The 22,260-nt window shown below is 37.6% G+C and overlaps 1 protein-coding gene across 1 annotated transcript; it reads right to left on the bottom strand.

Moving 5' to 3' along the window:
• Positions 1–1,152: 1,152 nt before the first annotated feature.
• On the bottom strand, positions 1,153–16,445 carry LOC139710558 (uncharacterized). Its single transcript, XM_071622488.1, has 9 exons — positions 16,199–16,445; positions 15,123–15,137; positions 12,109–12,155; positions 9,117–9,169; positions 7,764–7,889; positions 5,771–5,967; positions 3,760–3,837; positions 2,207–2,420; positions 1,153–1,291 (listed from the first exon to the last, which is right to left on the bottom strand). Exons 1-9 carry the CDS (start codon positions 16,433–16,435, stop codon positions 1,251–1,253), a joined length of 1,008 nt encoding a protein of 335 aa, XP_071478589.1. The 5' UTR covers positions 16,436–16,445; the 3' UTR covers positions 1,153–1,250.
• Between the last annotated feature and the right edge of the window lie 5,815 nt (positions 16,446–22,260).

Below are 22,260 nucleotides of genomic sequence, written 5' to 3'. Positions count from 1 at the left end.
TTGCATCAATTGTCCAATTTTCCTCAAACTTTCACTGATGTGTTCTACTATTATTGTTGCATTCTCTCAATCCTTATGTTTATGAAGGTGAACTTGTCCTTTAATGTTGTTACCCCTACTGTTATTTTTGTCTCTAAAGGACTCTTCTTGGGTAGGCCTATATGTTGTTGTGATCGTGTGAGAATGTGTACTCTGTGTTTCTATGTGTGTGTGTGTTAGTGGTTGTATGCCTGCATTGCTTAGCGTCAGTGTCTGTGCATAATGCTATGTTTTTGTTTCAAATCATGTCTAGCTCTCTATGATCCAGCTCATACAATGTCACACCACACTCTCGTCTCTGTAAGAATACCGAGACATCTAACACAGGAGATGACAAACTTAGTTTACAAGAAAGTACACTCTGTAGTGTTATTTCGTTGCACAGATGGTATGACAAATGCTGAATTCATTGGGATAATGATAGTTTGATAAAAAATACACTTGAATGTATAATTGATTGTTGACATAAAGTGCATAATACACGTACTATCATTCATGAGGCCCATCTCAAGAAGCTGTTATTCATTTCATCCATTTATTTACTCTGAAAACAAGGGCACGCTCAAAAAAGAACCCTGTATTCGTACAAAACAAAGATACAAAGTCAAAACTCAAGTACAGACTCATGGGCTGTACATATGAAACCATGGGAACACTTAAAATTGTCATGCAACAAACAAAGAGTACATACATAAATGGATTGAAGACAAAAAGGTTGTTAAACTGTCGAGTCTCGCCCATACTTTTGTTTTTATGTAAGAAAATACTAAAATTAAATGAAATACACCAGGTATGATTAGACAGAGGACACTAATGTGATGCATTTCAACAGTTTTGATAACAACATTTCAGTTTATTAGTGAAAAATAAGCAAAGAAAATGGAATCACATTTTCTTTGCTCATTAACTTTTCCACTAATAGATCATAGCGGTGTTTATCAATTTTTTGTTCAGTTTCCATATGTGTTTATTACAATATTTCAGTTGATACAAACTGTTTTCCTGTCCGATTCACTCAAATGCACTCACATGTGGACACAAACACACACACATAGATGCAGTCATAAAAAGATGGTTTGTATTAAAAAAGGAAAAGAGTAAGATCTTTGGACTGAAAAGCTTGAAAAATTAAGGCCACACAGGCAGGCATCAAAGCTGTGACTTGTCCCACTGGAGGCTTTGCCTGTAATTAAATGGCCGTAGGAGGCGGTTTACAAGCACACTTCGTCTGAGCCGCGGCCAGGTTTATGACCTGTAGGACCAATAATGACAAAAAGACATAGTGATATTATGAACAGAGGAATATACACTTCAACACTTGAAAGCCCAATTCAAAAACACTGATCGGGAGAAGGGGGGGGGGGGGGAGGGGGTGGAGAGACTTTGACGGAATACTTTCCTTAAAGCATCATTGTACACAATATATCACAATTACCCAAGTTCTATAATTGATGATTTTACAAGTTCTTAAAGTAAGCTTAAGCATGAACTACTTTCACAATCATATACTCTATCTGGGATAGCATTTGATGAACACTATCGGGATTGTAAGGTTGATATAATCTGCTTGGTATGGTTGTTGAACATGTCCATTTGTCCTCCTTTCAAATACATGTATCTAATTTTCAATGTTCTTTTCTAGCAGCCAGTACAGGGGCGGATCCAGGAATTCCGTAAAGAGGGGGCGCGTTTACAAAATTAAAGGGGGGGGGGGGGCGCACGCACCCCTCCCCCATTTTTTCTTTTTATTTCTTTTGTTTCAACAAAAAATAAGGGGGGGGGGGGGGGGGCGTGCGCCGGTTGCGGTCCTCCTGGATCCGCCCCAGCAGTATACCCATACAATTTTATACTAAGCTCTTACATCTTCATAGAGCGGTTCTATCTGTCGGTACTCTTTATCTTTGTTGTGTGTTGGTGTGAGCGAGGGGTGTATGCAGCAGCAATATAAGTGGCACAAACTACAACGGAATGAAAATCAACCAGAAAGACACGCCACGCAGAATTCGAAAGCGGAATCAGTATCAGCGAAGAAAAAAATAAAGGAAATCAGATGCGTACATAGGGGAAAGATGGAAGACATAAGGAATAATAGCACGAGTAATGAAAAAAAAAAGAAAGCTGAAAAACTAAAGGAACTTGAAAAGGAATTAGGAAGTGATAAACTAACCGTGAGCGTTCTTCAGATCCTCGCAGATGAGTCTGTACTCCGTGGTAGTGATGAGCTTATCAAACGCCGCGTTCCACCACTCGAAGAAATCAGAATTGTCCTTCCTCGCCATCATGCCGTACCCACCGAGGGCGCAACGATTCTCAAAGTTATCCGCTGTCACCCTTCTCAGCTTGGCCATCTGGGGTTCGTCGTAGCAGAACGCAGCTTTGACCTATATTCATATGCAGAGTGACATTGAATGTTTTTGGTTTGGTTTGGTTTATTTCTGCATTTTCTTTCTCCAAATACATGTACAATAACAAATGAAAACAAAGTGATACAGAGTATGCAAAAAAAGGAGAGTTTAACATACAAATCGATACAAGAAATGTCATTTTCATAACAATATCAGTCTGCAATAACATTATTTTATGAATCAAAACAACATAATAAGGCATACTGTATTTACGAACAAAGGAGAAATCAATACAGGGGACCGTCATCACAAGCAGAGGCTGACGTGGATGAGGCCATATCTCTATAATTATGTAAGACGAATATAATACAACACCAATTATAGATCTACTCATAAAACTCTTAATCTTGATATACGAAATACATTACTCCTTGAATACCAACAAATGATCAATAAAATATCATTGTGAGATTATATCAAATGAAATATTAATTTAGTTTTGGTTGTTAACATGACCACCGCGGGCTTTAAAGACATTATTTGTTCGACCTACACCAGGAGTAAAGAAATGATTTACAGAAAGAGTGCGAGAGAGAGAGTGTGTGTAATTTCAAAACTTTACTACATTTCTTCAAGGCAAGACTAAAATGAAATTAAGTACAACGTGGTATGTACCACATGGTTCCAGAGCTGCCAAGTCTTTCCAATTATGTGCGAGGCTTACTAAAAAAAATCTTTGTACTTAGACAAAAGAATATGAAATGCTCCCTGATTTGGGATTCCATTTCTCCTGTCGAGATGCTAGTAACATAGAATTCTCCTTCTGAAAGGTCTCTTATAGAATTCACTGACTCTGATACAAGCCTGTAATTTTCCACAAAGCGCAATTAATGTTTGGTGGAAAGGTTGGGGAAAAATAGCTAAAAACACAGGTTGTTTCAACAAAGAAAAATAATTATAATTGTATCATTACCATAATGATTATTTGTAATAATGATTGAATTTATATGGCGCTTTATACGGGTGTTTCTAGTGTATAACACTGGTGCTATTTATACAAGAGAACTAGAAAACAAATTAACAAAAGGACGATGGAAAACCAAAATAACGACAAAAAGAAGAAAAAAAAACAACAACCTGGATACAATGATAAATAGCTGACTATGTGCTTCTCCAGGAAAAAAAAATACAACTGATTAAAGAGATGAGTTTTGAGAAGAATTTTAAATGATACAATAGATGAGGCATTCTGAATATAAAGAGGGAGTTTATTCCAAAGGGAGGGGGCAATGGAAGGAAAGGCTTGTTCTAGATGATAACAAAATTTGTATACAGAGTTTGAAGTCCTCTAAAAGGCATTTTTAGTATCACTCACAGTTCCGTCTATGACAGCAGCCACCAGGTCGTCTAGAGACGGGAAGTACCTTGTTTGGCTGTCACTCAGCCCAGCGCCCTGTCGAATAGGACATCGAACAGGACATCGAAGAGTAAGTTGCTAGCATTATGACATCCGAACATAACTGTGGTAGAATTTCAAGATTTTAGTTTCTTTAAATTTTTGTTTGTGCGCGGGTCTATTTCATTTGAAGGTTTGCAAATACATGTATGATCAGTAGCGGTGACTACGGTTTGCCATGGCATTTGCCAGGACATAACCAATAAGCCCTGAGCGTTTGACTTTTGTTTTGTTTTGTTTTGTTTTGTTTTGTTTTTCCCCCTCGATGATAGCTAGTTTTCATTGTAACTATGATAACTGCAAACATATTATAGTGCAATGGGTCTGAGATAATTCATGTGGAAAATACCGTAGGTTTTTATCAATTATACAGTAAAACAAAACAAAACAAACCCAACATAATGAAAGAAAAGATATTTCTGGTCAGAACTTACAAACTCTTGACGTAAAAATCAACAAGACTGAAAACATTTGCTGAAGATTTTGAACATACATTTCAAGGCATTGGATTAGAAAGACATATTTTAAAATGTTCAGCCAAACGTGGCATAGCATGATGTTGTGTATGTTAAATGCCTGAGAATCATTATCAAGTTTACCCCTCAACCCCCCCCCCCCCAAAAAAAAGAAAGTAAAATGCCGAATTTTACATCACACCCTTAGTTTCGATTTCAAAAGCAGACGTCCTTCCTGGAAACAGTGTCGTAACAAACAAGTCTGCACAATACATCCTGTTAAATTTGTCCTGCGCATGGTAAGTGGAATAGGGTATAATTAGTGTGCGCGTGTATTGGGGTTGCTGTTTATGACTACAATACAGGAGATTTTCTATAACAATAGCGATGGAGCAAGATAAAATCTACCATTGTTTAAACAAAAATTAGAATATTATGTCATTCTTGTGGTGTTTGTAATAAGTCGAAAAAAAAATGAGGGACACTTTCCTCGTCTCCTTGCTGTAACTATTGTCAACCAAATATGCTGACATAAATGGCCTATTGCTCGTTCTGTGAAATAAAAAAAAATCAGAAAAAAGAGAAGAAAATACACCCACATTTCCTTTTATTACAGTATATCTCAATTAAATACAAATTATGAATTCTTCTTCCGAAGAGTTTAGAAATGCTGTTGAAGGAGGTTATGAGCTCCGAGTTAAAATCGATTAACTAACAAATTCCCCGAAATCAGATTCTAAATCTTGATGTTGCATTATTCTATACATTCTTGCAAACAAAATCATTATCACACGAGACACGCACAGTGGTTTTGGAGCCATACTCTGAAACCACTTATCTTCGCTCAATTTGTCATGAGAACTTGTTAAAACTGAAGAAGAGATTGTTTTCAGACCATATGAAGACTTGCGAAGTTCAAAGGGTACATATAAAACTCAGAAAAGAAAATAATTGTTGGATGAAATACAAATCGTCAAGATTTTGCACTTAACCACCTTTTTTTGAGGGATTTGGTTAGCCCCGCTGAGAATTTGAAAACTTATCAACTATAATCCATACATAAAAAAGAGAAAAAAAATCGCTCTTTTTTGTATCGTCGGTCGGTGTTATTGCAAAACAGATAACATAACCAAAATATTCCACTATCACGTGACCATGTCTATCCAATCGCTGACTATCATTTGATTAGTATCATTATGATCTGAGCTTCCTCGTGCAGACATTTCATTATTATGATACTGTAGGCCTACATGCAATAATAATAACAACGTTTGAGCTGTTTGTAGTATACCGCCTGATGATTTGATCTCAGCATTGCCTGGGGAAACTATTTCTCAATAGTGCCCAATTTATTTATTATCATTTTCATAAGCTACAAGTTTTTGAACGACCAATATAACCGATATGAAGCATTCAGTAAAAATAAAATTTCCTTTGTTCTGATGCACAAGGTGCTATACTATAGTACAGTGTACCTGAATGATGTCATCGTAATTGGCGAGACACCGAGCGTCGCTCGAGAAAGCCGAGACGAAACCTACTGTGACGTCACGAAGGTCGCGCCAATCAAAATTCGTGGTGGTGTTTGCCACGTAGATCCCCACCCTGGAGAGTTTGCTGTAAGGCTTGGTGAATCCAAACACCCTCGACCGAGTTTTTGTGATGCCCCACCCTAAAACAATACCAAAACCGAAACGAAAATAAACACAACAACGTATTAAACAGAAACACACACAAAAAAGAAACAAGCAAAACCATGACTATAAACATGGTCACATGATTAAGTGTATCATCTTTTCTCGTTTTGTTTTCTCAATATTTCCATGGAAGGTATAGTAATGGCGGTATGTGCAAAGTATTGCTGCTTTCAGCTTTGAGGTATATTTTTCTTTTATGATAACATATTTTGAAATAAAAAAGTTACATGTACATAGATAAAAAAAAATATTGATTTTCAGAAAGCAAAGATAGGTCGTGATTAACGTATTATATCGTGCGCAATGTGAGATGGTGTATAATTCATTGTCATTCCTGCACGAAATTGACCCACAAGCCACATAGACTATAAATTGTGACGTGATGACAAATTTTGACGATCTCATGGATTGGTTAATTTGATTTTGACCTACATCACTATTATGGGAAAACGCATGAAACGCAGAACTTAAACTTAAACTTTTTGGTATGATGTTGACGAAACTTCCATCTTTATGTTGGGAGAGGAATTTTATGCATTTATGCACAGAAATGTCAAGCAGATAGAGTGAAGTATAGTTGTGATTAACTTGCAAAGAATGAATTGCTTTTCTCGTGCTGCACTGACAAGCCATGCAGGTCAGGCTATGATGATGATATTACTCATGTTGCTAAATGATTAATATCCTGCCCTTTTTTTGGCCAGTTATCTACATTTTGGTGTTCAGCGCTTTCCCGCTATCACTTTCATGACTCAACTAGAAATGTCGCTATGGCGACTGGTATGCCTCCGCCATAATGCATGGTTCTCAGAATAGGTCTATAGCACAATGTCTTGACAATGTGTGAGGACAGCTTCACATATTACTGGCCAAATATCAAAATGACAGGTTTGTCACAAATTTAGATGAATGGCTATACTGTCTAAGAGTGCAGGTATTTGGGGATTTGAGGATTTGTACCAAATTTTGACCCTTTTATAAGTTTCAAGAAGAAGTGAAATTTAGCACTTTCACTTGACATTTGACCTGTTGACCTTTGCCTGACCTTTAAGCAAGAAACTTCCAAGAGAATCTGTATTGGGTAATATATGCATACACTAAGTTCCAAGAAAAAATCCTGCACGCATTGCATCAAAGAGAGAAATAATGACATTTTGATGAGTTGACCTTGACCTTTAACCCCCTGACCTTTGACCCATGACCCTACATTCCCTACATGATCACTGCCAGTCAGTACATGCATATATACTAAGTTCCATGCAGATACCTTGAAATATTTGTGAGATATGGAGAAAAAAGTGAAATTTTAACATTTTCACTTGACCTTTGACCCTTGACCTTTGACCTCATGACCCAAAGCTCTCTCTGGGGAATCTTTATTTCGTAGTTCATGTATACACCAAGTTTCAAGAAAATACCTCCAGGCATTGCATAGATATAGGGGAAATAGTGAAATTTTGAGCATTTGACCTTGACCTTTGACCTTGAGCATGGGCCCCCAAAAGTTGATAGGCACAACTTCGCCCACTCATACATATACATGCCAAGTTTCATTAGGATACCTCTAACAGGTTTTTAGATGCGCTGTCCACAAAATTGATTACGGACGGAAGGACGGACGGACGGACGGACGGACAACCCGAAAACATAATGCCTCCGACGACACTTCGTGGCGGAGGCATAAAAAACACCTTCCTGCTGGTAGGATAAATAATTTCCAAGTTAGTGTGCCACAAGATCCTTCTAATAAAATCAAGGTTGCGCACCGTACCTGCGCATGCGTCGTACCACCTTCCGAGTAGGCCCTCTCCGCCTAGTGTTGTCCCGTCAGACTTCGTGGACACGCAGCGACTGGAATCTTCGACTATGACGCAGTTCTTGTTGGCTATTTTACACACTGGGAGAGACAATGGCAAACAATAATGCTATTAAACAAGGGTGACTGACGCGTAGTAAACTGTACTGAATAGAAATTGATAAAATATAGCGTACAGTATTTCAATTCTTCACTCTTAAAACATCCGAGTCAGAACTGACCCCGAACTGGGTCCGTTGGGGTCATATACCGTTTCGGGTCAGAAATGACAAGGAATGGGGTCAGCTATGACCCATTCAGAGTCATGAATTGGGTCAGAGTGACCCCATTCGGGGTTTTCATGACTAAATTCCAAGTCATTTTGACTCGGAACGGTGTATGACCCCAATGGACCCAGTTCCGGGTCAGTTCTGACTCGGATGTTTTAAGAGTGTTTGCTCTGCTTGTCGATCCCATAGTAAAATGCTCAGTTGGTAGAACAAAGTAGCCGATTTCAATTCGAAACCTGTCTGTAACAATCACCATGAAAGTGCGAGTCCTATTGAACAACAATGTAGGCCAAATAACGGAAAATGTGTAACTTAACAACAAACAAAATAAGCTAAATTGTATAAACAAAGTGAAAGCAAGGTCAAGTACACTGTACTAAATTGGGATTAAATGAATATAGCTAGCAAATTTGAATTCTTTGCTCTGCTTGTCGATCACTTAGTAAAATGCTCAGTTGGTAGAACAAAGTAGCCGGTTTCGATTCGAAACCTGCATGTCTGTCAAACATGAATGTGGGAGTCCTGTAGTGAACAAAACTGTATTCAACGGCAAATGTGTAACTTAATAACAAACGAAAGAAGCTAAATAAGCAAAGTGAAAACAAGATCAAGTACACTGTATACTAAATTGAGATTAAATGAATATAGCTAGCGTATCTTAATTCTTTGCTCTTCTTGTAGAGTACAAAGAAAAATGTTCAGTTGGTAGAATATAGTGTATAGCTGATTACGATTCGAAACTTGTCTGCAACATAAAGTGGGAGTCCCGGTAAACAACAATGTATCTAAAGGCAAATGTGTAATTTAATAATATTATAGTACAGTGTACTCCCGTTATAACGAACAAGGTTATAACGAAATACAGGTTACAACGAAGTTGAAATTTAGACCGCAACATTATTCATTCTATATGTATTTTTGTTGTTTATTTGTTCGGTTATGACGAAACTTTGATATAACGAGAGAAAACTGCCGGTCCCGAAGACTTCGTTATACCGGAAGTCTACTGTATTGTTTTAAGTAGAGGGGATATCCTTACCTGCATTCACAATATCAATGTTGTAGCCCTTAATGGTTCCACTTGACTCGTCCCTTTTTGTACAAACAAAAGATAAACAAAGCCAAAGTATCAAATAAAACTTCGTAACAAATTTTTAAATCAATTAATTGAACATGGACAGAGTGTATACCTTGCGTTTCGTTATTGTTTTGTCTGCCGAATACAGTGGTCGCTCAGACCATCATGCTCACACGATATATTACTTTTCGCCATCAGGGTCGAGAAATCTTTTTTTTTTAAATTTTGGAATCCGTATTAAGAAGGGAATAGATCTACTCCAATTCTAAGGATGATTCAAATGTCTTGAGTGCAACTTAATGAAAAGAACAAATAGCTCGGTGGAAATTTGAGCAATATCAAAGAGGTGATTGACAGTAATAATGACAAAATTGATGTATTCTCACAGATGAATGCTCTTCATAGTAATGCATGTCAAAGCAAGAGACAAAAAATGTATAAATTTTCATAACTTATCTGCTAAAGCACACTAAATTGACCGAGCCCTCTTGGTCACGTGCATGCCATTGACGTCATCAAACACAGAATCACTCTTTTTAGTCTTACCATCAAAATTCAGTGTGACAAACGTTCTGTTTTTTTTTTCTGGTACAAAGCTCAGTGGTCGAATGGGTCAATGGTCAACGCACATCATGACAGACCTGTGCGATACAGCTATATTATTGGAGTTTTTCATCGTTTTGTAGAATTGAAGTCCGACAAATTTCGTATATTGGCCTATGAAAAAAGACTTTTTTTTTTCTAGAACACGTTCTATATTGAATACAAATTTTAGTGTTTTTTTCTTTCTATAGAACATGTTCTCGTTCATTTGGCTCCCATCATGTAGGGCCTATAGCTCCTATAGGTCTGTCTGAGTAAAAAACAGCATCACAATATTTTTTTCCACGAGTTACTCTCAATATATATCACGTGACCAGGAGAACGAATTTGCAGACCCGAAAGTTTAACAAAAGGAGTCTTTTTGTAAGCGACGCCAAAACTGTGGTAATCGATATACAGCATGTTGATCCCACACGAGAACAATGGCAAATGGTGTATTAAATCCATGAAAAATTATAATCCCACGGTGGATAGATAATGCGTGTTTGTAATTCCATTAAAATTGGATCGATCACTTTCATTTTTTTTTCAATCATGAAACCGTGTGCGTTCTTGTAGATAATCTGTAAAGTATACAGTATACGTGATGAAAGTGATCACACAATAGGAATTTGATGTATATAGGTTCAGCATCAGGGCCGACATAATGTCAGGAAGAAGGCTATTTTTTCCCTCTGCCAGATTCATTACAGATTAGAAGGCCGAGGCTTTTTCCTGTTTTGATTTCTCTAGGTGCACTCGAGCTCCCACAATACATTTTTCTAAACTGTAGAAAACTGAGTGCACGTTCGTATCACAAGCCTTTAGATTCAACATAAAACAATAGGTCATGATACAATACATAAGAGTTTTCATTAAAATGATGTTTCACTTTATGTACTTTGGTTGAAAAAAAAAAGTAAAGTGAACCTCCCCTGAAGTTCATAGCTGACTGTTGGAATTTAATGAATTGGGTCAAACATAAGTGAAGCTTTCATTGAAACTAAAGCTGCATGGGAAATCGAAGAGGATTCTAATAAAAGGTGTGACCCACCTTTTATTAAGAGCATTTTGCTTTACTTTGGCTTTTGGATAGCATAAGCCAATTCAAACCGACTTTCATGAATTAATAGACTTTGATTCCCCTTAGAATTGTATATACGCTCTTCAATATTTCATACAGTTTTCTCACTATCTCACTATATAAGTTAGAATATGAACCCCCAATTTCTACCCAAACTACTAGTATGCCATACCTTTTAATACCGTACAATACTTCAAAATGAGACGCTTTTATCAAATTATCCTGCAGATTTAATGTTTTGGCATTGATGATTGATAGAAGAAGGGCGTTGATTGAGTGCTATTATATAATGTCACCGAAATTAAAAATCATTTACCAGTCATGGTAAACTGTTTTTGTGTGCGAACGTATTGGGTAGTTGTAAAGCGATGCCAATAGCCTCATCCCTATTTGCATGATATGCTAATGATGAGCAATTTATAGTTTATACACATTATTATGCATTTGTTTCTGTATCATTATGTTTCTCAATGCTCATTGTTTTAGTATATTGTGATATTGTGATTTTTGACCTTGTCTTTGGTACTATTTTTCAAATGCGCTACAATTTTTTTTATCCTTGCATCTTTAACTGCGTATGGTAACGCACCTCTATTTTCTCACATTTTTTCTTTTCCCTTTCATATGTTTGTTTCCACTACTTCTTTTTTCTTTTCTGTTTGTTTGCGTTGCACTGTGTAAAGCTACCTGCAATATTTCAATATTCTGAACAAAGTGTGTAAGTGTACTTTTTACTCGTTACCATATCACTTTTGGGTCATTTTTTTTTTTTGGTACATTCTGGAAACACAATTTATTTTGTTTTTGCATATGGTAATCCCCTACTGTCTTTATTTTTAATTTGTTAATTTTGTATCTTTTTTTACTTATGTAGATATCACATCTTGCTTGTTTCTATGTGTTCATTTACTTTCTCTTTTGTTGCTGTTGTATTATGTGATTTTTACTCGCAATATGTACTATTTGTAACAGGACTCACTTGAAAAGCAGGCCCTTGGGCCCTGAACGTGACTACCCTGTTCTTTTTTTTAATAAATAAAACTGAATAAATAAATAAATGAATAAATATGTGACTGGTATCACTGTTCTTGGAAGGGACGAGCACGTGACACTACAAAACTACAAACGAACGAAGGCCAACTTTCAAAATGTATCTATTTCTTTCATGATTATTCTACCGTAGGTACAAGATGATTCAAGGTGAATTAATGAGAGCAATACTATTCACGGGACTGGGAGATGGCACGGGCGGGAGGAATGATAGTATAGTTTGGCTGGTCAGCTTACAGATATTCCAGATTGACGTCATAATGGCCGGAGGCGAACGTCCAGATCTTGTCCTGGGGACCCCCAGAACCTGACATAATAGTGAAAAACCGCAAAACACGTTCAAAATGTCAAAGGTATAATCGTTCAACTGTATGTGCATGCCAGATGGATGTAGCATTTCTTCGAGGATTTGTTAATTTTTTTCTCACTTTGGTACCCTTGCGAGCATTTCCTCCTCTGAAATTGTTACTCTGGCATCTGAATATCAAAATATTTAGCCCTAACTATTTTGTTTTGTTTTGTCTTTTACTTCCGACATTTTTCTCACCTCGAACATTACACATTTGATGCATCAGAGCAGTGTAAAAAAAATGGCATGCTCTTCACGATCGACTTTACTCACGCCATATTGGCCATTAAAAGCTGATCGTGATTTTTCTGTTTGTTCATACCTATCACAAGTTGCGGCACGATTGAAATCGTGGTTTGAATCGTAGAGTAATCGCGGTGGTCGTATCGGATCCTAACAGATCTTGAGATTAGTCGTGGCAATCGCGTTGAATGAAGACAATATTTGAACCGTCAAAAACTTTTCTACGATCATTGCGACTGCCGCGGCTAACCTCAAGACCTGATACGACCTGATCGGATCTGATGCAGTCACCATGATTACTCCACGACTCAGACCACGATTTGAATCATGCCACAAATTGTAACAGACATAAACGTAACGTCCACGATCAGCTAGTGTTGGCCAATCATGGTGTGCGTAGTGGTTTTCACGACAGACGGAATCTCTAGCATATTTAATCTGCTTGATCTCGAACTAAAAAAAAATGCTATAGTTTTGGTTGATATAGGACTTCAGGTTTCCAACACTTTTGTGAGATGAGCTATCTCACACGCGTCTCTTATGAAATATGAAAGATTTTACATTTACAGAATTCAAAGTTTGTTTGATGAAAATTGGTTTTGAAATGGCCGAGATATCCAAAAACAAAGCGCTCCTAATAAGAGCAGGGACCCATCTTTTATTAGGACCATCACACCCTTTCTTTCACTTTGTTTTTGGATATCTCGGCCATTTCAAAACCGATTTTTCATCAAATAAACTTTGAATTCCTCTTTAGAACTGCACGCTCTTTAATACTTCACAAGTAATTTCTGATTATCTCGCAAACAGTTAAAATCTCGATCTCCAATCTCCGTCTCAACTAAACTATATATACCACCCCCTTTACAATGTATGTCTGATAGGCCTACCATCGCGTCGTAAAGGTGGAAATGCTATATGGTTATCGGATATTATTTACATTAAACTTACATCAACCATTCCGTGATTTCCCTTCTTAGACCACAAGGAATGGTATGTTTCTCAGTTCATTTTGATACATAAAGTATACTCTAACATAGGGAGAGGTTTGCGTTGGGAAACCCTAAAAAGGGGGCTGCAGGATTACTTCTTTAACAGGGCTCTCCCGGCCGTGATCTGTCCCTTCAGGACTGCACCGCAATGACAAAAGAATGAAAGAAACTCTTTTCAGAGCTCCCACAAGGTAAGCGGTCCTTATAAGAACTGCGCCCTAAAACAAAGAATAATCCCTACACAGTCTTTTCAAGACTTCTCATGATCTAATAACAAAAGAATAACCTCCATGGTTCTTATCAGAGCTTCCACGCAATGATCGTCCCATGCGGGACTACCCAGTCATTTTAGGACCATCTACAAGCCCATTCCACTTTCGCATGTAACACATCGATTCACAACAAAAGAATACTCTGCACTCCCTCCTTTACACTTGCCTTTTCACTTTTACCATCAAGAAAGTTCACGAGAATGGAGTCAAAACTGTCTCATTTTCCTTAAAGCAGTGTTCGATGTCGCCACTCAAAAATATCTGAAGCTTATGCCAAATTCGATCTGCCGAGTAGACAGTAAGACAATAATCCATGTCGAGGTTCCAGTTTGTGCATGAGCGGAAAAAAGGTCATTTGTACTGAGAGACAGGGTGGTTTTTCAATTCACTGAGATAAGCGTCTGTGTTGCAATGATTATACAGATAGTCCTTATTAACGGTGCCTACCGGTACGTCCACCTGACAGCAAGTCTGGTATGCGGCAATCGGTTAACAGAAGATGTTTGTTAATGCATTCAATGCAGCACAATGAAAATTTAATGGATACTTCCCAAAGTGTTGACTGACGAACCATTGTGGTCACTTGATCTACGCAAGTTCATTCTTTGTTTGAATACGAGATCCATAAATTGCTATGTTGGGCAAGCTGGTGCATTATGTCGCTTTGAATCGAGTGAAGTGTCTACCAACTGAGAATATATAATGTCATTTGTACCCATGTGCACATGAGCTATCTCTGAACTGACTCCTGTTGACTCCTGTCAAAACGGCATAATTACCAGCCACTTTCTAAGGAAGAGAATGTCTCTGCTATGGTAATTACTTTTCGCCTCCCTACTTATTAAAGATAGGTGATATGTTCATAGTACACAAGGGGTGTGTAAATAGAAATTGCGCAAAAAAGAATAAACATGGTGAAATAAAAACTAAGCTTACTCGACAAGGCATGTCCAGACAGCGTTACTATAGTCTGATATATTTAGCGATAGAGAATTATTCTTGAAAATTATTCCATATCGGTGTAATTTGTCGGAAGTACGTGGACAAGTGATGACACCAGTTTTCCAGGAGGGTAAAGTTTCAAACATTTTCACATCATACAGCTCTGATTTATACTTTTGCACATCTATTTCTGGATGGAATTGAATTGACTTTTGTTGTAAATGTGCTTTATCCTTAAGTGAGATTTCAGTTCATTTTGATAATTAAACAAACGAAATAGAGCCAACATGATGTTTGCGTTCAAAATAAATCTTCAGATTGCTCAGCCAGACGGCGGCATCGAACATCGATCATCAAAGGGAAGGTTATCCACTGTGGAATTCTTTTGAACAGCGACAGAAAACTGACAAGTATTTCAATAATTACAGCCAGTTGGAACTCCATCTGTTAAACTTTCTCACTTCCCCACTTCTTATCTCTATCTCCATTCTTCACACATGGTGCACCGCAAATCTCTCCCTGTGTTAATCTTATACCACAATGCAAGCCTTCAAAGATCAAAAGTGGTCTTTGTTTTTATGTATGGAAAAGTAAATGCATTTATACAGGGGCGGATCAAAGAATTCCGTTAAGGGGAGGCGCCTTTGCAAAATCATTTTTATTTTTTACTTTAATTTCTTTTGTTTTAACCAAATATAAAGAAGGGGCGCGCGCCCGGTGCGCCCCCTCTGGATCCTCCATTGATTTATGCATTCTATACATTTTTTTGTTACCAAAGATTGCCTGCATGCACAACCACTCAAAAACTCGCCGGAGGCTTTTCTTACTTAACAACTGATCAACATGATTAATGCTCAGCAAAAAACCGCCGACGAAACATAATCATTGTTCGTGAGAGCAGGTGCGTAAAATATCCGTTATTATGGGCTGTAGGAAAATAAATATTTGTGAATCTTCATACATCAGAGAAACGGTCTGTTGAATGAGGCCATACCGATCCACGAAACGTAGATTTTTATGTAAAGAATTTGTAGGCCAGTACAAGTATGCGTCGAGGAAAAGTGAGAACAGGGTGAATGAGATTTCTTTTCATTCATGTTATTGCCAACTGTCCTGCATACACCGAGAAAAAAGGCGCAATTTTGCCGACGTTAAGATAATATTCCCCTATCAAAGTGCACTAATCATACATTGTATTATTGAAGTTGATTTTAGGAATGAAGTAGAGTCAAATAAACACAAAAGTCGAAGCTTAATCAAAATCGGATATAAAGCATGAAAGTTTTCAAAGTTTTCGATTTTCTCATGCGTATGTTGTGGAAGAACAATAGGGCATGGCATCACTGTTTTGTGTAAACTTGTGAAACTTCAGACCCGCAAATAAACATCTGTTTCATGTCCCGATTTTGATGCAACTTTGACATTTCTCTTCGTTCGATTTTACTTTGTTTCTTATGGCCAACTTGAATATAAGGTAGAAATTCGCTGGAAGACAAAATTAGCTATGGCAAAGAAAAGAGTATATTGACGGGCCAACCTGGGGCAGCGAATTCCTGCTCGTACTCCACCTCGATGTGACCATTCCTGGCAAGGGCAACCACGCCAAGGACTACCGCTGCCACCGACAAGACGATCACCACGGCGATTATGAGCTCTGTTCGTCGACGACGGTCATCCATGATCTGCGCGGCCTTCAGATGTCCGACGGTATCGTCTTCGTTCACCAGTCGCTCAGGAGCCAAATCCGACAGCGCCGTAGTTGACATGTTTTATACTGTCAAGCCCCTCACACCGTGTGTGCCGAATCAACGACGTTCAGATGACTAGAGACATCAAACGCCAGACCACGACACAGGGGAAGTATCGCTTCCGGGTCAAAATATATACACCACTTCCTTTGCACTGTCATCCAATTAATAGCATCATTAGGCGTTTTCACATCAGCCCGATAAAAATCCAAGCTCGAAATATTTTCGCGATCGCAAATTAGCGCGCTATTTCATTTCCTATTCACATCAGCCCGAACATTATCAAATAGCGCGCTAGTTCTCATTAATTATCCTGCTATTTCGGAAATTTCCCGAGTTGGACTGGAGAAATTTTCTCGATCAATTAGCGCGCTAATTTGTATTCACATTAGGCGTTTTCACATCAGCCCGATGTTTCGAAATAGCGCGCTATTTTCTGACTTGGGAAATTGGAAAATATCTCGAGCTTGGATTTTTATCGGGCTGATGTGAAAACGCCTATTGGCGATAAATGCATATTGTCTTCTGATAAGGGTAGGTTCTGTTATAGTTGGTTAATACTGTATACATATGAAGTGGGCATAGATTAATTAGATGAGTGATTAATTTTTGTTTTATGGGGGGGGGGGACTAAAAATAAGTATTTCGCTTTTGTCTTTGTCGCTTTTAAACACTTCCGAAGGACCATTACATCTTTCCTTGCTACAATAGTATATAATTACCATGCTCGAATCATCGTTAAATGATAACACCGGTGTGTAATTCATGCCTCGTATTAGATACTAGTACATTGTATAGTCACTCTCTCTTGTGAATTACTCGGTAGCTACATTTCGACTGACTGTAGAGGTATATCCGTTATTAACGTATACGATCGGTGGTGCACCCAGAGTGGGTGCGCAGCCGGCGCAAGCTCCCTTTATTTGTCGTTAAAAACCAAGGAAATAAAAAGAAAAAAAATAAATGAAACTCGGAAGTAGCACAAAAAAATATTAGATGCGCCCCCCTCCCTTTACGGAATTCCTGGATCCGTCCCTGACGATGTCTATAACAATTTTCCTTTACCTAAATAACATTCAACTTTTGATCCTCTTAAGCAATATGAATACTGTAGTTAGATAAATGGCAAGATTAAAGGCCACCAGAAGTAATCACGTGCACAGTTAAAGTGTATGTTCGCTGGAAAAGAATTAAGGAACATACGTGTGAAAACGCTGACGTGCAAAAGTGATTCGATATGTCAGCGGGTGTAATTTGCATACAATATGGATACAACCTTGATCTTTGATCACTGCCTTATTGTTAATTGACTGGTGAATTCTGACACGATTCCATTACGCTGAATGTTCTTAATTCTATGCATAATTACACTGAATTGAATTGACTTGAATTGACTTGAATTGAATTGAACTGAAATGAATTGAAATGAATTGAATTGAAAAGGTGTTTTATTCATCAATATCCATCGCAGCCCGGAGGCTGAATTACATACATTGATTAACAAAGGACCAGAAATACATTAAAAATACACACAAGATACAGCGTAGCAATGAGAAAAAAAAATGCATACACACACACACACACTATACGACTGTTACCGCACTCTATACGGTGGCTGTTTTCCAAAACTATTATTACTATACTTTTCATATCGCCTTATTACAGCTTTATATTGCACCTTAATATATACGGAAGGCTCTATAGCCCTGCATATTGAGCCAGGCGTATGTAGATTTGTAGATTTTATAGATAGGCCTACTAGATCGATCACACACAAGATATTACTAGCTGAGCGCATCATTTCCCCCCCTCTACTAAACTTAGTAAAGCAGGCCTACGTGAATGGTTCGTCGAGTATTTATAGCACAATCAAAATAATGATACTGTATCACACACCATGCACTACTTAACCCGAATGCTATTTTCTTTACGACCGGCTTGCGTATGATACTGGTATTTATGTTGTTGTTGTTGTTGTTGTTGTTGTTGTATTTGAGGCGCGTCATTCAGACATGAATATTTGGTATTTATGAGCGAACACAGTTTACTAGTCTTGTAGTGAGGCTGCCGCGTCACAAAAAAATTGACGCGCATTGCATTCTGGGAGAGATCCTATTGCCGGGGGATTCAAACTAGTTACTGTTCTCATATCTATTCCAATAAATAATAAAGGTGACGGTCTTTTTTTTTTTTCATGACAGGAACAAAAGTAATAGGTTCCCAAAATATTGAGCCTTGAACTGACTGTTACTAAAAATCCTTGGAACCTATTCTTTAATCTATCTAGTGCTAGATGTGCACAAAATTGTACCAGCGCGGAAAATTGGATCAAATCGACTTATATATATGCGATCTCATAATGTCATTGCAATTGCATAGTATATGAAATTCCCTCGTGGAATTATCGTTGTTCTGAAATTATTGCGTAATGTTATGTAACCGACCATGACCTGTAACTGTTCACCTGTAACTCGGTGAGAAAATACTTTACCATGCTCTACTATTCAGTGATCCAGGTGATCTAACTTTGTGTATTAGTGAAAGCATGCAGACACACCTCTCCTCTCTCCATTCTTCTATCCTATCTCTATGCAAGTCATCCCTCCCCCTGTTTTCCTATATGTTATGTATCATGTACGAGGGCTGCATGCAAATCAAGCATTAAGCTGTAGCCCTTCTGCGTTATTCATTGCATCACTGTTCTGTTGGACATTGTACAGGCAATGAAGAAATGTATTGCTGTATATTCTAAACGTAATGAAAAAACTCATTTTGTTAGCAACTACTAGTATAACGTTCATGTATATCAATCTATATGTATGGTACCATTAATGTATATGATATATGTTTATGTATCTGCATGAGCAATGATATAATGCAGGAACCAATAAAATCAAATCAAATCAAACCAAATAAAATATATATGCCTCCCAAATTCCCTATAGATATATTATCGATGTGCAGAACTGGAGTCAAAACTCGATGGCCTAATTTATAAGCATTTTATGGTTGTACTTTGGTATGAAAGTGATTTTGCAATAGAAGGTAATGGAGAATTCCTGTACATGTTTATAGGTGAACGATTTACCATGTTAAAGGCGTGTAACCAGACTTCCCTCTTTCTTCCATGTTGCCGGTAACTATTTTGCAACATACTAAGGCTTGCAAGTTTTTCAAATTTGTTACTCCCCCCCCCCCCCCCCCCCAACAGCTGTTAGATAAAAGGATTTCCATTCCTGACGAAACACCGCAACAGAATCTCTCTAAATTCCGTGGATTGAAGATCAATCTAATAGATCGTAGTCAGGGACCAATCCAAAATTGGATTGTAAGTTTCAATCGAATAAGATTGAATTCTAACTCTATTAGATTAAAAACTTCAATCCAACGTTTGGATTGGTCCCTGACTATAATCTATTTCAATCTAAGGACTTTAGAGTGTGACATGAGGTATCGTGGCCTAAGCTCAGGAAATGCCCCGATTCTCATCCCATTACATGTACCATATTTGAAGAGTTTTAGGTTCACCACAAATGCATCCACAATCACAACAGTGCAGTCTCGTTATAACGAACACGGTTATAACGACATTCCGGTTACAATGGAGTATAATTTTGGGCGACAATGTTATTCACTCTATGTACATGTATTTTCATGTTTATTTGTTCAGTTATTATTTCGAAAATTTCGATACAATAAAATGAAAGAAAACTGTCGATCCCGGGGACTTCGTTATAACGGGAGCCCACTGTACAATATACACCATTTAGGAATCATGCGGTGAGTGCATCAAATTTCAGACGCTTCATTTCAGACGTTCATGTATATCCAGGACAAACTCCTGCAATGCAGTATAACATAAATAATCACAGGAGACGTTGTTTTTCCTTACAATAAAAGTTTATTTCGTAACTTGGTTTACAGAGCTTGATTTTGCACATCAAAAGAAACATATCCACATGCAATGAAAGATAATTGAACCACATAGTTAATACATTGTACTTGTCACAGAAATTTGACGTTATACCACCTCCTTGATTATAATTTTCAAACAGAAAAGCTTTCAAGCGTAATTTCAGAGTTGAAACAGGAAGCAAAATCCAAATGCAATGAAATACATTGTATTTTGATACAATTGTAGCATATACGATACATAGTTTTACTGTACTATATCACAGGAATATTACGAAATACTTTCTTTAAACAGAGAATGTCTTAACACGAAGATTCCCAAATAATAAAAGGAAGCCAAATCCAATTACAATGAAATAACTTAGACACCGTGTCTGAACCATAAACTTATGCTACACAGTGTATGGCACATACATTTCAAATAAGATTTTTTTTTTCATGAGAATGTTCTACGCGTAATTCAAAAGAAAAAAAAAAGCAAATGTAATGAAATAGCTCTGAATCATATAAATCATACTATGTCGTACACTGCATCATCATGGCAAGATATTTTTCTATGAAAAACTTGCACAAAAATATTGAGGAATACACGTACACACACGTACCACCACTTATCATAACATATAACATCATCTTGCCTTTCTACTTCATTTTGTTGTATTATATCTTGCCAGTATTGACCGATTCTGTGACGCGCTATTAGGCCATGGGGTGAGCTGGTTTTTTCGCTTGTTTCGTTCCGACAACTGCGGCACTAAAATTTCTCCACAGCTACGTGTAAACAAATAACCAAAAAGGCTACAGGAAAAAGTTCGACACAAACCCTCCTGTAGTATTTTGGTAATTTAGGGGGAAACAGTGAACTTTTTTGTCACTGAGGAGCTGAATATGACACTTTGCCGTGTACGATATTCATTCGCGAACGATCATGTGATGTATGTTATCCAATCCGAATCGAGAATTATCGTTTACGAGTCAAAATGGCCGCCCCCTGTGAGCCTGTCGACGCGTCTACGTCGTCTGCTCTGCCGAAACTTTTAAGATGCGTTATTATGCATGTAACATCGATGAAGTTTGAAAATTTCACGGCCATGACAAACCTAAGATAGACGAAACCTATTTTGTGTGCCAAAGAGTGGATCAAATTGAGTGGGGGAGACCGTGAAATCGCAGACCAGAACGAAGTGATTCAGCTGCTCGGGGGACTGACTGCAACCTACATAGGATAATTTACAGGTTAGTTTACGTGCGTACAGTCGTAGCAGTCGACACTGCAGTGCAGTCTCTCTCATGTTATATGCGTAATGTTAATGACCATGATGACTACAAGTACAAAGTTAGCTATGTTATGAACGTTGCTTGTGTATGTTATAATGGGCGCTAATGCAGTAGCTTAGCCATTAGCGTGTCTGTTACATTTTAGATAAATTATCTTGAATTTCACCTTGGCATGGCATAGCGCCGTTATAATGTAGCCTAACATAGATGTAATTTTACATGTTGTTCTATGTACAGCCCAGGTTAGGTTGATGTGGCTGATCGGTGATATTGTTTTGTAAAAATCTTGACACACAGGACTGGATTGAAAAAGGTCTAAACTGCATGTAAATTTATATTTTCATAATCATGGCCATGGAGTATTAATATTAAAAATCCATCCTGTTTCTCTCACCCCGAAATTGGCGAATCCCCCCTCAAAACACACATTTAGCATCTCATTAAATTAACTTATTAATATTTGATATAAATAGGTCTAAAAAACCAACAATGACAAGAACATAATTTCAACAATTAAACTCCCTAAAACATTATGATTACCATTATGTTGTGCCAAACTATAAAGCAGTGGGTGGTGGCGATAGTGAAAGGCCAAGGATTACTAGTTTTAATGATGATAAGGCAGTTGTATTCATAATTATGATAATTGATAT

This window comes from Diadema antillarum, unplaced genomic scaffold, assembly GCF_040938485.1.
Source record: "Diadema antillarum isolate AM-2024a unplaced genomic scaffold, OU_Dant_1.0 seq00001540_RagTag, whole genome shotgun sequence".
NCBI classification, from domain to species: Eukaryota; Metazoa; Echinodermata; class Echinoidea; order Diadematoida; family Diadematidae; genus Diadema; species Diadema antillarum.
Note: the sequence above shows the minus strand (reverse complement) of the source record. Positions and strands in the feature narration are given on the sequence as shown.

Excerpts from the sequence above, each read along its gene's own strand:
- LOC139710558 (XM_071622488.1), bottom strand. The coding sequence starts at position 16,435 with ATGTCAACTACGGCGCTGTCGGATTTGGCTCCTGAGCGACTGGTGAAC. Across the intron at positions 7,890-9,116 it reads CATTGATATTGTGAATGCAG|TGTGTAAAATAGCCAACAAG; the intron begins GTAAGGATATCC and ends TGTCTCTCCCAG. Across the intron at positions 2,421-3,759 it reads CTGCTGTCATAGACGGAACT|GTCAAAGCTGCGTTCTGCTA; the intron begins GTGAGTGATACT and ends ATATGAATATAG.